The 15035-nt window shown below is 38.4% G+C and overlaps 1 protein-coding gene across 7 annotated transcripts in view; it reads left to right on the forward strand.

The window, feature by feature from the left end:
- Nucleotides 1–15035, forward strand: part of GUCY1A1 (guanylate cyclase 1 soluble subunit alpha 1) — a 68834-nt gene that overhangs the window by 36710 nt on the left and 17089 nt on the right. For 6 of the 7 annotated variants that reach the window (XM_025386021.1, XM_025386022.1, XM_025386027.1 and 3 more), the window contains 4 exons: nucleotides 1890–1951; nucleotides 6890–6948; nucleotides 9148–9857; nucleotides 12221–12706. In XM_025386021.1, the coding sequence (XP_025241806.1) occupies nucleotides 1890–1951; nucleotides 6890–6948; nucleotides 9148–9857; nucleotides 12221–12706 (1317 nt within the window). The remainder of the gene's footprint in view (nucleotides 1–1889; nucleotides 1952–6889; nucleotides 6949–9147; nucleotides 9858–12220; nucleotides 12707–15035) is intronic. The other variant, XM_025386028.1, reaches the window with a different exon arrangement.

Consider the following 15035-nt stretch of genomic DNA (forward strand, 5'->3'; position numbering starts at 1 on the left):
TCATTCAATAAATATGTATTGAACATCTCCTATGGATAGGTACTATTGTGGGTTTTGGACATAGAGGGGTAAGCAAAACAGACACTGTCTGCCCTTTTGGAGCTTCTATTGTAATGGAAGAGACAGATTATGAAAAATTTACAAAGGTGGAGAGCAAATGCTGTGAAGGAAAACTGAGAGCTCAAGCACAAAGGTAGCAACCCTTATTTTATTAAAGACTTCTTTTTTCATATGAATACATTTTGCAGGAAGAAAGAATTCATAGCCACTCATGTTTTCATGGATTTGTATCCACATTAATACTCTGTTACTGGAGTAACTTTCTACTCTACCAAGTAGATGGTTCTTCAGATATTTAAACATTTCAAGCACCCTGGCTGATTTACTTCACATACAGCATCACTAATTTAATGTTACCTTCCTTTTTCCTTGATGAGAAAGATGTCTGGGAAATACGCCCATAGTTTCTTTCTTGAACATGTTTCTCAACTGCTCTTTGCCTTTACATAGATCACCAGGCCCTGCTCAGAATGTGCCCTCTGGGTGTGTCTTCCACCAGCTTTTCTTTCATCCTGTGGCAGATGTTATACTTTCTCTCTGTATCTGAACAGTCTGAAAAATTGTTCCACATTGTAAATTTAAATTCTCTTTAATTTTTTTTCAGCAATTGTGCTTTCTTTCAATACATTTTAAAATTTTCTTTCTAAGCTTTAGTGTATATTTAAAACTAAAAGCCCTTTTCGTAACTCATTTCATTAAAACAGAACCTTGCTCTATTTTGGTTTACTCCAGTACCCCACTTGACTGGTGGAAACTCTACAAGAGATATAAATAGTTCTTAAGGAAAAAGGAATTTCTCAGCTTGGAACAGCAAAAAATGTTTCACTTTCCTCTGGGGAAACTATAGAAAGAATCAATGGTTCTCTATATATAATATATGGTTTTATATATATCTATACATATACACATATAGAGAGAGAGAGGTACATACATAAACACATATGATTTTTACATGGAATGCATAAAAATGGACACCACTGCTTATCATTGCTCTGCTTTCCACTTATTTATTAGAGACAATCAGCTGTTAAGAGAAATTAATAGCTACTCAACATGTATTTATTAAATATAAAAGCTTACATACAAATGTCTTGCAAAATAGGAAAACTCATGAAGTTCTCAGAAATCGATAAAAGAAAATAAAACCGTAAGTATTTGATGAGGATTATTGGTTCAAAGAAAGGAAATCAGTATAAGCCAAGGTAAACCCAAAGCTTATTTCAAATAAATGATCAACTAACTTTGGTGACAGATCAGATTTAAGAGATCAAAAAAGGAAGAGACAGAGATAACTCCAGAGTTCGCTAGACAAGATGATATGAATGTGTAGTTAAGGGCAGAGAGTCACTGGGGCAGCTGAGTGTGGAGTTCGTAAAGGGAACAGAAATTTGCTTGGCTTGGTCCTTGCTGAGACTGAAGTATTGGTTGCCCATCCAGAGGGATTTCCTGACTCAGAGGAAGTGATACCCATGGAATCCTATATTGCAGAAGACCTAACACTGCCAAACTGAAATCTTCTGTTTGGATTCACGATCAGCTCAACTATTCCGTGGCTGTCAGTGAGACCACCACCAAATGCTAAACCTGTGGTCCATAACACATATCCAGTCTCAGATTAGTCTCAGTACATTGCTTCTTCTCCAGTTTGAAAAACACATAGAAAATCAGTTCCCGTTTCCAAAGTGAAAATTCACAACATTTATCATTCAAGCAATTGTATAATGTTTTTGCTTCTCTAAAATAAATCTTCAGGATGCATTTGTAAATATATAATTTCAAACAAATTATTATTTAAGGGAATGTTTAAAATATTTCTTTTGAACTTTCAGTTTGAACGGCTGAACCTTGCACTTCAGAGAACATTGGCAAAGCACAAAATAAAAGAAAGCAGGTAAGTCAAACCACTTTAGTTATGTGAACCTCTTGTTTCAATGACTAATACTGCTGCTAAAGGTCAGCACTTACTGAATGTGTCAACCCTTTATTGAATCATTGTAATATGTCAGAAACTGGACTTAGCGCTTTCGCTGATACTAATTTGAAATTAAGTGCATCTATTTTTCACATTTGATAAATGATTAAACTGAAGTTTATATGAAGTGTTTAGAATTTTATAGCTGGTTAAGGAAAAGACAGAGCTGGGGTTCAAGCCCGGGTTTTTCAGAGCCCATTATTTTAAGCATGTGGTTATATACTGCTGCTTTAACAAGCTCCTGCAAGGCCAATTCTTTCATACTAATTAGTAACTTCTAAAATATTTAACAACAGGTAAGTCATGGATCCTAAACAATCTTCTTGCTTGAAGGATGCTGCCAAAGTTTTGAGCAGGGTCCCAGCAGATACCCCATCCCCGATAGACACCTCAACAACATGTTAACACTTTAGTATCTGCATCAGGAGGAGGTAGAAGGATCAAGGGCTTAAGAGGAAGGAGACTCAGGGTTCTGGGGGTAGCAGCTGTTTATTAATTCTTAGGGAAGTGTTTCTGTATTCTCCTAACTAGTTTGGTTGCACTGCAGAACACTAGTTTGATTTATACTTTTTTTCTAGTATTCTTTTAAAGGGTTTCTGAAGAGGTTTAATATAAAGTTACTTTTTTTTTTTTTTTTTTTTTTTAGAAACAGGGTCTCACTCTGTCATCCAGGCTGAATGCAGTGGTGTGATCATAGCTCACTGCTGCCCAGAAATCCTGGGCTCAAGCCATGCTTCTACCTCAGCCTCCTAAAAAGCTGAGATTATGGGCATGGGCCTAAAGTTACTTTTTTAAATTTTATTTTTATTTTTTTGAGACAGGGTCTTGCTCTTTCGCCCAGGCTAGAGGGCAGTAGTATGATCTTGGCTCACTACAACCTCTGCCTCCCTGGCTCAAGCCATTTTCCCACATCAACCTCTTGAGTAGCTGGGACTACAGGCATGTGCCACCATGCCCAGCCAATTTTTTTTTTTTTTTTGGAGAGACAAGATTTCACCATGTTGCTCAGACTGGTCTCAAACTCATGAGCTCAAACATTCACCCACGCTGGCCTCCAAAACTGCTAGGATTACAGGCATGCGCTTCTGCACCTCATCACTAAAGTTACATGTTTAAAATCTGATTTATTTAGTGAATCAAACACAATTTAGCACATTTACTACTGAGAGAAAATGTAATAGGGGCCAGGCACAGTGGCTCACACCTGTAATCCCGGCCCTTTGGGAGGTCAAGGTGGACGGATCACCTGCAGTCAGGAGTTCGAGACCAGACTGGCCAACATGGCAAAACCCTGTCTCTACTAAAAACACAAAAATTAGCCAGGCATGGTGGCAGATGCATGTAATCCCAGCTATTTGGGAGACTGAGGCAGGAGAATCGCCAGAACCTGGGAGACGGAGGTTGCTGTGAGCCGAGATTGCACCACTACACTCCAGCCTGGACGATAGAGCGAGACTCCGTCTCAAAAAAAACAAACAAACAACAACAACAAAAAGTAATAGGCCCTGTTTTTGATTCCCTGAAATTTCAAGGATGGTTTAGTTTATAAATAATCGAATAAATACTGGTGTTCAAATTTGCAGAACTGAACATTGAAGTTTTACAAAACAATACTATTGTCAGGAATGTTTTAACAATTCATTCATCTGTCTCCTACTCATGAGTGATCATCTGCTCTGTGGATCATATGTGCCTGATTCTCCTTGCTGACTAGCTGGTCCTAGACTGCAGGCAGCAGGACCAAGCCAAGAAGGGGTCATGGACAGGTCCAGAAGGAGAGAGTGTGAATCTATGTGTCTGACAGAAGCTTTGTTTACACGAGTAATATGAAAAGCATTCCAGAATGCCTCTGACCTTAATTCCCAGTCAAGCTGATAAGATAGCCTCAAGTCTCTCACTGTGCTACTGTGTCTGTCTGCTTAAGTCCTTGGCAGCCAGTTTACTCAAAATTTATTCTCAGGGCTTTGTGTTCTGAATTGTTCCTACAGCTTCTTGCAATATTCAGTTGTGATGTGTTTCCAGCAGTATATCTCTTAAAATAATCTCAAAACTTAAGTAAACAATAATTATTGTTTTGAAATTTTGAAATTTTTGTTTACCACTTCTCTGATTTCCTTAAAAAAAAAAAAAAGAAATCTGATTATACTTTTAAAGTGTCTTGATGAGAACTATTCAGTTGTTGAAAGAAGATTTTTGCTCAGAAGCCTGCCTGCTGATATGTTAAGTGGCTCCTCTGTGCTTTTTTTAGTTTTGGGGTATCCTCTTGTTTATGCTTTTTTACTTCACTTTCTTGTTGGTAAGTCACTGCCGCTTTTATTGCTGTCAGTTTGCCAACTGCTGAACACCCCTTAACACTTTTTTGTGCTGCTTATTCTCTTCTATGAATTGACAAACAATAAGTCCAATATATCAACCAATGAACTGTCCTTGAATGAAGTACGAGAGCTGCCCCCCTCCTCTTTTTTTTTTTTTTTTTCAGTGAATGAGTTTTAGTACAGCCATCATGTCCCTCAGGATTGGTTGCCCAGAGAGTTCTTGCTTAGTTTCTTTTTCTGGGGTCTTTTGATCACATCATTATATGTATGAACTCATACTGGGGTGTGTGTGTGTGTGTGTAGTTGTATGAGGCACACAGGTGTTTGCTGGTGCATGTGCAATTTTTTTTTTTTTTTTTTGAGACGGAGTCTCGCTGTCACCCAGGCTGGAGTGCAGTGGCCGGATCTCAGCTCACTGCAAGCTCCGCCTCCCGGGTTTACACCATTCTCCTGCCTCAGCCTCCCAAGTAGCTGGGACTACAGGCGCCCGCCACCTCGCCCGGCTAGTTTTTTGTATTTTTTAATAGAGACAGGGTTTCACCATGTTAGCCAGGATGGTCTCGATCTCCTGACCTCATGATCTGCCCGTCTCCCTCCCAAAGTGCTGGGATTACAGGCTTGAGCCACCACGCTGGGCCGGTGCATGTGCAATTCTTATACCCACTTGTATTTTTTGAAGGTGAGGGTAGGAATCGTAGTTTGAATTGCACAATGTGCTGTTTGAACTAACAAGTTTCGATCACAAATTTTATCATAATCACTCATCACTATTAGAAATCATCACAAACAATTAGGCAAATATGAATCAACAAGTTGTGCAGTTAAAACTGCAAAAAACTCTTATCAGTAAAAAAGTATGCTATTATAGTCTCAATTTCTATGCTGTACAACGAGTGCAATAATTGAATGAAGAATAGGTTTCTTTCATTAATAATTTTTTACACAAAATCAAGGATAAAAGTTTAATATAATGATATCTGAGAGATAAATAGAGCCTTAAACTAAGAAGCAAAAGATTCTATATATTTGCTTTAGGAAAACATATAATGTTACTTAAAAGTGAATTCTATCTGTATGTAGGTTTTTCTTGGTTATCAGAATTACCATCCTCTTCTTGGCCACTTCACATTTGAGGTTGCTAGCCAGGGAAGGTTCTCTTTAGTATAGAGGCTCCTTGACTTACAGTGGAGTTACATACAGATAAACCCATCATAACTTGAAAACACCCTAAGTCGAAAATGCATTTAACATGCTTAACCTACTGAATAGCTTAGCCTTGCCTACCTTACACGTGCTCAGCAACTTAAAGTAGCATGCAGTTGGGCAAAATCATGTGGTAACACAGTGCACTGTAGAGTACCGGTTGTTTACCCTCAAAATTTCATGGCCACATGAGAGCTGGGTTCACTGCCACTGCCCAGCATCACACGAGAGCATTGTACTCCATACCTGTAGCATGGGAAAAAATAAAAATTCAAACTTTGAAGTACAGTTTCCACTGAATACTTACAGCTTTTGCACCTATATAAAGGTGTTAAAAAAAAAAAAAAAAAGCTAAGCCTGAGACTGTCTGTATTAGTGTATATAAAGTTCACTTAAAAGATAAATATTCCTTATGATGAAGAATAACAAAACATTCTATCATATATATTTTGGGGTTTTCCAACATTGTTCTGGATAGTACATGTCGTTGCTGCTTTCCTGTACATATACACCATGGAATACTATGCAGCCATAAAAAAGGATGAGTTTGTGTCCTTTGTAGGGACATGGATGCAGCTGGAAACCATCATTCTTAGCAAACTATCACAAGAACAGAAAACCAAACACTGCATGTTCTCACTCAGGTGGGAACTGAACAATGAGATCACTTGGACTCAGGAAGGGGAACATCACACACCGGGGCCTATCATGGGGAGGGGGGAGGGGGGAGGGATTGCATTGGGAGTTATACCTGATGTAAATGACGAGTTGATGGGTGCAGCACACCAACATGGCACAAGTATACATATGTAACAAACCTGCACGTTATGCACATGTACCCTACAACTTAAAGTATAATAATAATAAATAAATTTTAAAAAAAAATTGATAGTCAATATTTGCTTCTACAGACAAGGGAATTTAAACTATTTTCTTTCTTTTTTTTTTTTTTGGAGACAGTCTCTCTGTGTTGCCCAAGCTGGAGTGCAGTGGCTGGCTGATCTCGGCTCACTGCTACCTCTCCCTCCTGGGTCCCGGTTCAAGCAATTCTCCTGCCTCAGCCTCCCGAGTAACTGGGATTACAGGCACACGCCACCATGCCCAGCTAATTTTTGTATTTTTAGCAGAGATGGGGTTTCACCATGTTGGCCAGGCTGGTCTTGAACTCCGGACCTTGTGATCCACCCAACTCGGCCTCCCAAAGTGCTGGGATTACAAGCATGAGCCACCGTGCCCGGCCCAATTTAAACTATTTTCTATCATTATTTCTGTATATTATAATCTGAACTTTTAGCATGTATTTATGAGTTTATAACTTAAAATATTGAAATATTTCCAGGAAATCTTTGGAAAGAGAAGACTTTGAAAAAATAATTGCAGAGCAAGCAGTTGCAGCAGGTAATAGAATTGTTTATGTAATTAGAAAGTATGCCATATACCTGTAGAACTCACATTTTCTCTAGAAATATTCATATTTATTTGTTGGTGACTCCCAGTATGAAGTGTTCAATATTATGTATTCTGTTAATGTAAAGAATAACAATTTTTGATACTATATGTTTTTGTTTGACCTAAAACATTTTCTCTGTTTATGTTTACTTGCTGAAGAGTAGATAAGGCTAGATGGGAAGCTAACTCACAAACATTCACAGGCTTTGATCTTGAATCTAACTACATGTTCTTCATTTATGCATGAAAAATTCTACTCAACAAAGTAAAATAAAGAATGCTTTTAAAGGTTAGGAGCAGTCACGGGAAAAAAGTTAACAGTGTTCTCACATTAATCATTAGTTTGAGAGAAAAATTTGATGTGTGACTTTATCTTGCTGTCCTTTCCAAAGTTTCAGTACATGAACCATGAGGTTGCATCTTTCTAAAAGTATGATATTGATAATAATAATAATGACTAACTTATATCGAGTCCCTCCTATTCTGAACATAAGCCCCACACTTCACAACAGTGCTATGAAGAGGGCACTATTCTTTTTCCCACATTACAGATAAGAAAAAATGTGGTACTCAGAGTGTAAAGATTAAAGGAGATTATAGAAAGGGAAGATCGTACAGAGCACCCTTGACATAACTAACTCTATCTTTAAAAAAGACTCCATTTTGTATTTCCTAGGGCATTTTGCCAACAAAAATAACATGTTTTATTTAATAAACAAATTTTAAATAGTGAAAACTACATGCAACCAGATAAAAACACTTTTTCACTATCAGTTCTCACCAGAGAACTCTGCAACTATAAAAAATTAAACCTTCAACAACTCAAAACGGTCATCCTAACTGACACCTTCTTACATTAACTCATGATAAAAATTTGACATCTGCCACCAAGGGCTCTGCCACCTCAGAGGTGGTCTTTCTTATAAGACCAACAGATGGCCTGACTGAAACCAAGACTCCTTTTGTCTTCTTCACTATACCCACCCTCGTTTGTTAATTCTTTCTCTTTTTCCTTTGGATGTTAAATGTTACTTTGTTACAAAATATTTAACCTATAACATTTCTATTTTCTATGTTAATTAAGCATACTATTATGTATCACTTAAAATACTGACTTGTGGAGTGACTTGAGCCTGTGTGCCTGTAGCTCTAAGAAATGAGTAAACAAAAAGTCCCAAAAAAATTGCCACTTGGCAAGGCGTGGTGGTTGACGCCTGCAATCCCCACAATTTAGGAGGCTGAGGTGGGCAGATCACCCGAGGTCAGGAGTTCGAGACCAATCTGGCCAACACGGCAAAAACCCATCTCTACTAAAAATACAAAAATTAGCCAGGCATGGTCGTGTGCATCTGTAGTCTCAGCTACTCTGGAAGCTGAGGCATAAGAATCACCTAAACCTGGGAGGCGGAGGTTGCAGTGAGCTGAGATTGCATCACTGCACTCCAGCCTGGGCAACACAGCAAGACTCTGTCTCAAAAAAAAAAAAAAAATGCCTCCTTAATAACTTCATATATCTCATGGCTTTTATGATAAAAAGTAATATTAATAAAAGCCTAACATTGTAAAAAGACACAGACATACAGAGGCTTATTTCTAACTTCATAGCACTCGTGAAAATGCTATAGAAAGTAAATTACATATTCCAAGCAGATACTCTTTCTGCTAACACTAAAAAACAAGAATACTATTTTACTCAGGAAAAAAAATGCTTTGTAATCATTTCTAGACAAAATTGAGTTTCATGACCAGTGATTTTAAATTAACTTCAGTGTCTGACCCTTTCGCTGCTGGAAACCCTCAGAGAGGAAGACCCTCTTCATGAGGATGAATTGCTTTTGTTTTTAACAGAAAGATTGGAGGAATTTTGCCAAAATGTACTTAATACTGGAATTCAAATTGATCTTTTATAGTTAGGTTTCAGAGAGATAAAAAGTTGTGTATTATATTCAAGTGGTCATTCTTTTTTAATGAATTAATTTGGGATATTTCTTCAGTTACTAGAATTTTAGAAGCTAACCTAGGTAGATCATTTGGATATAGGGGTTTCATTTTAATCAGCAAATAGCATAAGTTGAAAATAGGAATAATGGCACAGCTTTACCAAGGTGGCGTATTTGATATGGCAGAACATGTATTATGTGATTTCAGGAGTTCCAGTGGAAGTTATCAAAGAATCTCTTGGTGAAGAGCTTTTTAAAATATGTTACGAGGAAGATGAAAACATCCTCGGGGTGGTTGGAGGCACTCTTAAAGATTTTTTAAACAGCTTCAGTACCCTTCTGAAACAGAGCAGCCATTGCCATGAAGCAGGAAAAAGGGGCAGACTTGAGGACGCCTCCATTCTATGCCTGGATAAGGAGGATGATTTTCTACATGTTTACTACTTCTTCCCTAAGAGAACCACCTCCCTGATTCTTCCTGGCATCATAAAGGCAGCTGCTCACGTATTATATGAAACCGAAGTGGAAGTGTCGTTAATGCCTCCCTGCTTCCATAACGATTGCAGCGAGTTTGTGAATCAGCCCTATTTGTTGTACTCCGTTCACGTGAAAAGCACCAGGCCATCCCTGTCCCCCAGCAAACCCCAGTCCTCGCTGGTGATTCCCACATCGCTCTTCTGCAAGACATTTCCATTCCATTTCATGTTTGACAAAGATATGACAATTCTGCAATTTGGCAATGGCATCAGAAGGCTGATGAACAGGAGAGACTTTCAAGGAAAGCCTAATTTTGAAGAATACTTTGAAATTCTGACTCCAAAAATCAACCAGACATTTAGCGGGATCATGACTATGTTGAATATGCAGTTTGTTGTACGGGTGAGGAGATGGGACAACTCTGTGAAGAAATCTTCAAGGGTAAGGAAAATGTAATATTATCTTGAATAAGAAAGCTATTTCATATTTAAGAGCAAGAAACGAAAGCGTAAAAATATATGCATCACTTCAAATGTTTTGATAAAACATATTTAAAACAATGGTAAAAGAATTGCAAAGCTGTAATAAACTTAAACAAAATTCTTTCTGCATTTGTTTGCTTACTCGATTCATTACTCCAAAAATATTTATTGAATGCAGTCTGCCTTTTAATATCTTTTTGGAATGTTTTATAATGAAATTTGATAAATGTTTATATAAAAATATGTTTTCAATTATCTAGCTGACTTAGGTTGAATAATAAGAGGTATTGTTTTACAACAAACAAAAGTCACTTGTTTCTTGTAGGAGGCAACTAAATGGATTTTTAATCAACATTTAATAGACATAAAAAATAATTTATTTGATTATTTGTTACCAAATGTGGAGGTTAAAATATGTCATCTCATGGTAGAGAACTTCAGTAATTATTTAGTCTCAGGAAAGAAAGTTTGCTAACTCATCGTTGATGATACAAGCAAAGCTAAGAGAGAGATTTCACACATGTATAACTTTAGCAGAAGCACTATTTTTTCCCCAAAAGGAAAGTAGCTTTATTATTGTTTTCTATCATAAAATAATATATTGAGATGTTTAAAAATGAGTAATATGGCCGGGCGCGGTGGCTCAAGCCTGTAATCCCAGCACTTTGGGAGGCCGAGACGGGCGGATCACGAGGTCAGGAGATCGAGACCATCCTGGCTAACACGGTGAAACCCCGTCTCTATTAAGAAATACAAAAAACTAGCCGGGCGAGGTGGCGGGCGCCTGTAGTCCCAGCTACTCGGGAGGCTGAGGCCGGAGAATGGCGTGAACCCGGGAGGCGGAGCTTGCAGTGAGCTGAGATCCGGCCACTGCAGTCCAGCCTGGGTGACAGAGCGAGACTCCGTCTCAAAAAAAAATAAAAAATAAAAAATAAAATAAAAAAAAAATAAAAATGAGTAATATTGAAAGGTGTTTATTGTAGCAAAAAAATGAAAAACTAATTATACACATTTTTGTTTAAAACAAAAAAAAATGCTATTTTACAACCTCTTTTATCATGAAACAATATATTTTGTGCATCCTCCCATGTCATTAGATATAGGTCTATTTGGCTTTCTTGGAGTCTTAGTGGTATCCCATTATATGGTTGTGTTCTACTTTATTTATTTATTCATTTATTTAGATGGGGTCTTGCTCTGTCGCCCAGGCTGGAGTGCAGTGGCGTGTTCTCAGCTCACTGCCACCTCCAACTCCAAGGTTCAAGCAATTCTCCCTGCCTCAGCCTCCTGAGTAGCTGGGATTACAGGCATGTGCCACCACACCCAGCTAATTTTTGTATTTTTTAACAGATAGAGTTTTGCCATGTTGGTCAGGCTGGTCTTGGACTCCTGACCTCAGGTGATCCGTTCACCTTGGTCTCCCAAGCTCTACTTTATTTAACTAGTATCCTATTGAAGGATATTTGGGTTGCTTTTGGCTTTTTGCTGCAAGAACACACATGCACATCTTTGTCCACACGTACGCAAGTAAACCTTCTTGTGGTTCAGGATGATCACTTGAAGCCCCCTGTCTCTCACATCCTCCTTGGTACAGTCCTTTCTACTGTATGGTTTGCTCTTTTATTTGTGTGGTGGAGGGCAGGGTGCCTTATGTGCTGGAGGCAAAGTTGAAATGGGGAAGTAGCTTCTCCTATAAGATTCAAATACCTCATGCTGAAGTCTCTGGAAAAATAATGACTTCCAAAAGGTAGTTCTGGGGAGCTACTCATGACTGAAAAAAAAAAATTCAGATAAAAATCTTACCTTTGGAGGCTTTTTAATTTCCATACCTACCAGATGGAGCAAGTACTACGGGAGAAGTGGGGAAGAGAAGAGAAACATGCTAAACGAGAAGGAAACAACAAAAAAAATAGAACGAAGAAAAAAGTAAAAGGGAGGGAGGGAAGAAGGAAGAAAGGAAGGAAGAATACATTTTCATAAGTACCATATTATACAAAAAATAGAACTTCAGGTTAACCAAGTGAGACTATTAACAAGAATATCGTGGCAAAAGCCTCAGCACCCTGGAGCGTTGAAGCAACAGCGTTTTGCATTGTTCACTGTAAATGTTGATTTATGTGTAGAGTATACTCCAATATACTCTTCAAATGTCTGCATGCATTTTAGAACTCATAGCAAATTGGAACTATAAGAAAGCAAACTGTTCCTCTTCAGCAGGTTTGAACACAAAGGGATTATTATTGTATCTACTTCCCCTTCTTTTGTCTCAGAAAGATTTTGGAAACTTGAATAAACCACAGTTGGTTCTCCTTTCCTTCATAGGTTATGGACCTCAAAGGCCAAATGATCTACATTGTTGAATCCAGTGCAATCTTGTTTTTGGGGTCACCCTGTGTGGACAGATTAGAAGATTTTACAGGACGAGGGCTCTACCTGTCAGACATCCCAATTCACAATGCACTGAGGGATGTGGTCTTGATAGGGGAGCAAGCCCGAGCTCAAGATGGCCTGAAGAAGAGGCTAGGGAAGCTGAAGGCCACTCTTGAGCAAGCCCACCAAGCCCTAGAGGAGGAGAAGAAAAAGACAGTAGATCTTCTGTGCTCCATATTTCCCTGTGAGGTTGCTCAGCAGCTGTGGCAAGGGCAAGTTGTGCAAGCCAAGAAGTTCAGTAATGTCACCATGCTCTTTTCAGACATCGTTGGGTTCACTGCCATCTGCTCCCAGTGCTCACCGCTGCAGGTCATCACCATGCTCAACGCACTCTACACTCGCTTCGACCAGCAGTGTGGAGAGCTGGATGTCTACAAGGTAGGGGTGGAACAGGGCAATGATCATTTTACCAGCAAACTCACTGGGGTACAAGCACTGTGCCTAGGACCTGAATTATAATGCAACTGAAAGGCCACCTCTGCACGGTCTTGCAAGCCCAGTCCTGGGAACAGGTATAGTACATTCATTATGTGGGTGTTTTCCAGCCAGAAATAGCTCCGGATCTGCCCAGAAACAGAGGTAACTGTTCTGTGAGAGGACTGCCACATTCTCTTCTCAAAGAATGAGCAGAGAATGGAGGGAGGATAAGGTGCTCAAAGAATGGAGGATGGGATGTAGGACCTGTGAATAGGAGAAGTTTAATAGTCAGTGAACCTGCCACTTCACTGTGGAAACCGAGTTGAATTATTAAGTGTGAGATAATTCGAAGTATGGCTTATACAAGGAAACATTATCCTTTGTATCTGTAAGAGTAAAGACACATGAGGATTATAAAAATTGCCTTTAAATAGATTACTTCAGTACAGAGTTAACATGATACTTTTCATAGACAGTTAACAGAAATCAAAATCACCTACTTAAGGCATTTTTGCAGCTTGGCCAAGGGCGGAGACATTTGAAAAACAAAGACCTGTCTTCAAATCTTGTTCTCTGCCTTACTCGCTTTGTAAACTAAGTTAAAAAAAAATTTATCATCACTTCTAAGAGAAAATAATGCTCACTCACAGAGTCTATACATATGAATAACACACATTATGTCCCATAATCTTCATGAACAGGATTGTTATAAAGATTATGTTAGATAATACATGATATTCATCAGACATACAGGATGAGCCAGGCATCATTGTAGGCACTGGAGATATAGCAGTGACCATCCCTGATACCAATTTTTTTAAAAATGTAACTACTATTAGTAAGAGAGCTAATGAAGAGATTTCAAGTTCTGTCTACTTCTTTAGAATTAAAAGTTTTTACTGATTTAAATTATTTGCTTTCTTTTAGACATTGGCACTAGGAATAAAGCATACTTCTCATTTGTATGGCTTGAATCATCTTCTTAACTTGCCACATAACATTCTGACGTTTCAGAGCTGAACCCAACAGGAAATAAATAAATTATTGAGGAAGAAACAAATATTATTCATGATAATACATAAGCTCTTGTCTTGTTTTGTTCTAGATGCTAGAAGTAAAACCTTACTTTAAAAAATTCCTAACAGGAAATTCCAAACAGAGCCATGATACCCTTGGGGAAAAAGAGGCCCATGTATAATTACAGAAAAAATAATTGGCTTCAGTTAGGTTAAGTTTCATGGCCTCTTGTGGAGTTTACTGTATTTATTTGTAGACATTTTCTATCTTGAGACTGTCTCCTCTCTTAGAATTGTGAGAAGGAAGTCTTTCTTCCTTGCAAACTGCTGTAATTGCTAACAGAAGTAGCCCTCTTCTACTTTTGGTTATTTCTATCAAGGATATAGGGTATGGTTTTTAAATATCCTAACAAGCATTTTGAAACTATGCTCCTCACTGTAAGGTATAAGGACAACAGCCACAGAGTTCCCTGATGAATCTAACTAGAGCCATAGCTAGATAGTAAATTACCTTCTATGCCAGTCCTCATCTCTACTTTTTCTTCACTTCTGATTTTGCTTGAGATTAGTTGGAGACAGCTGAAAATAAATATAGAAGGGTTTCAGATATACACAATGTATAATCATGGGCCTACCCTATGGGTGCCAATGGCTTCAAAAGAATAGTCAACCTTATTTATTCCAGGACTTGATTATACTATGGCTTTATTTAATTTCATTTTCTCTCTTCTGTCTTTCTGGGGGTTTTGGCCATTTTTCTGTTTCTCTCTGTGTTCATTTACCAATTGTTTCAGCATGTATATACTGGTTATCCAGCATTTGCCAGCATGGGTGGGCAATGGCTACAGAGCTAGAGCGTACAATCCCTGTGAGGAAAGTTCACATATGGAGAAGGAGAAGAGGGCAGAATGGACCAACGCTAGATTTCCATATGACGTGACGAAGGGATGCAGTATGTACAAGGGGCTGCAAAAGCAGATATGGTAGGCCCCTAACATCAGGTGGGATGGGGGTAGAACTTCTTCTGATTAGCATATTTATTGAGCACCTGTGATAGCCATCATGATGAGCATTTCTTATGTGTTCATTGCTGAGAAAAAGCTCATGGGTGACATTGCCACCTGGCTCATTATTACCGGGCACAGGTAATATAGGAGTGAATAAACTAGACAAACTCAGAGGGCTTACATATGATTAGGGGAAAGAAAGACAGTAAATGAATGAGTAAATTTATAGTCTTTCAGTTAGTATAATAATATGAAAGAAAAATAAAG

Source organism: Theropithecus gelada, chromosome 5 (assembly GCF_003255815.1).
Source record: "Theropithecus gelada isolate Dixy chromosome 5, Tgel_1.0, whole genome shotgun sequence".
NCBI lineage: Eukaryota > Metazoa > Chordata > Mammalia > Primates > Cercopithecidae > Theropithecus > Theropithecus gelada.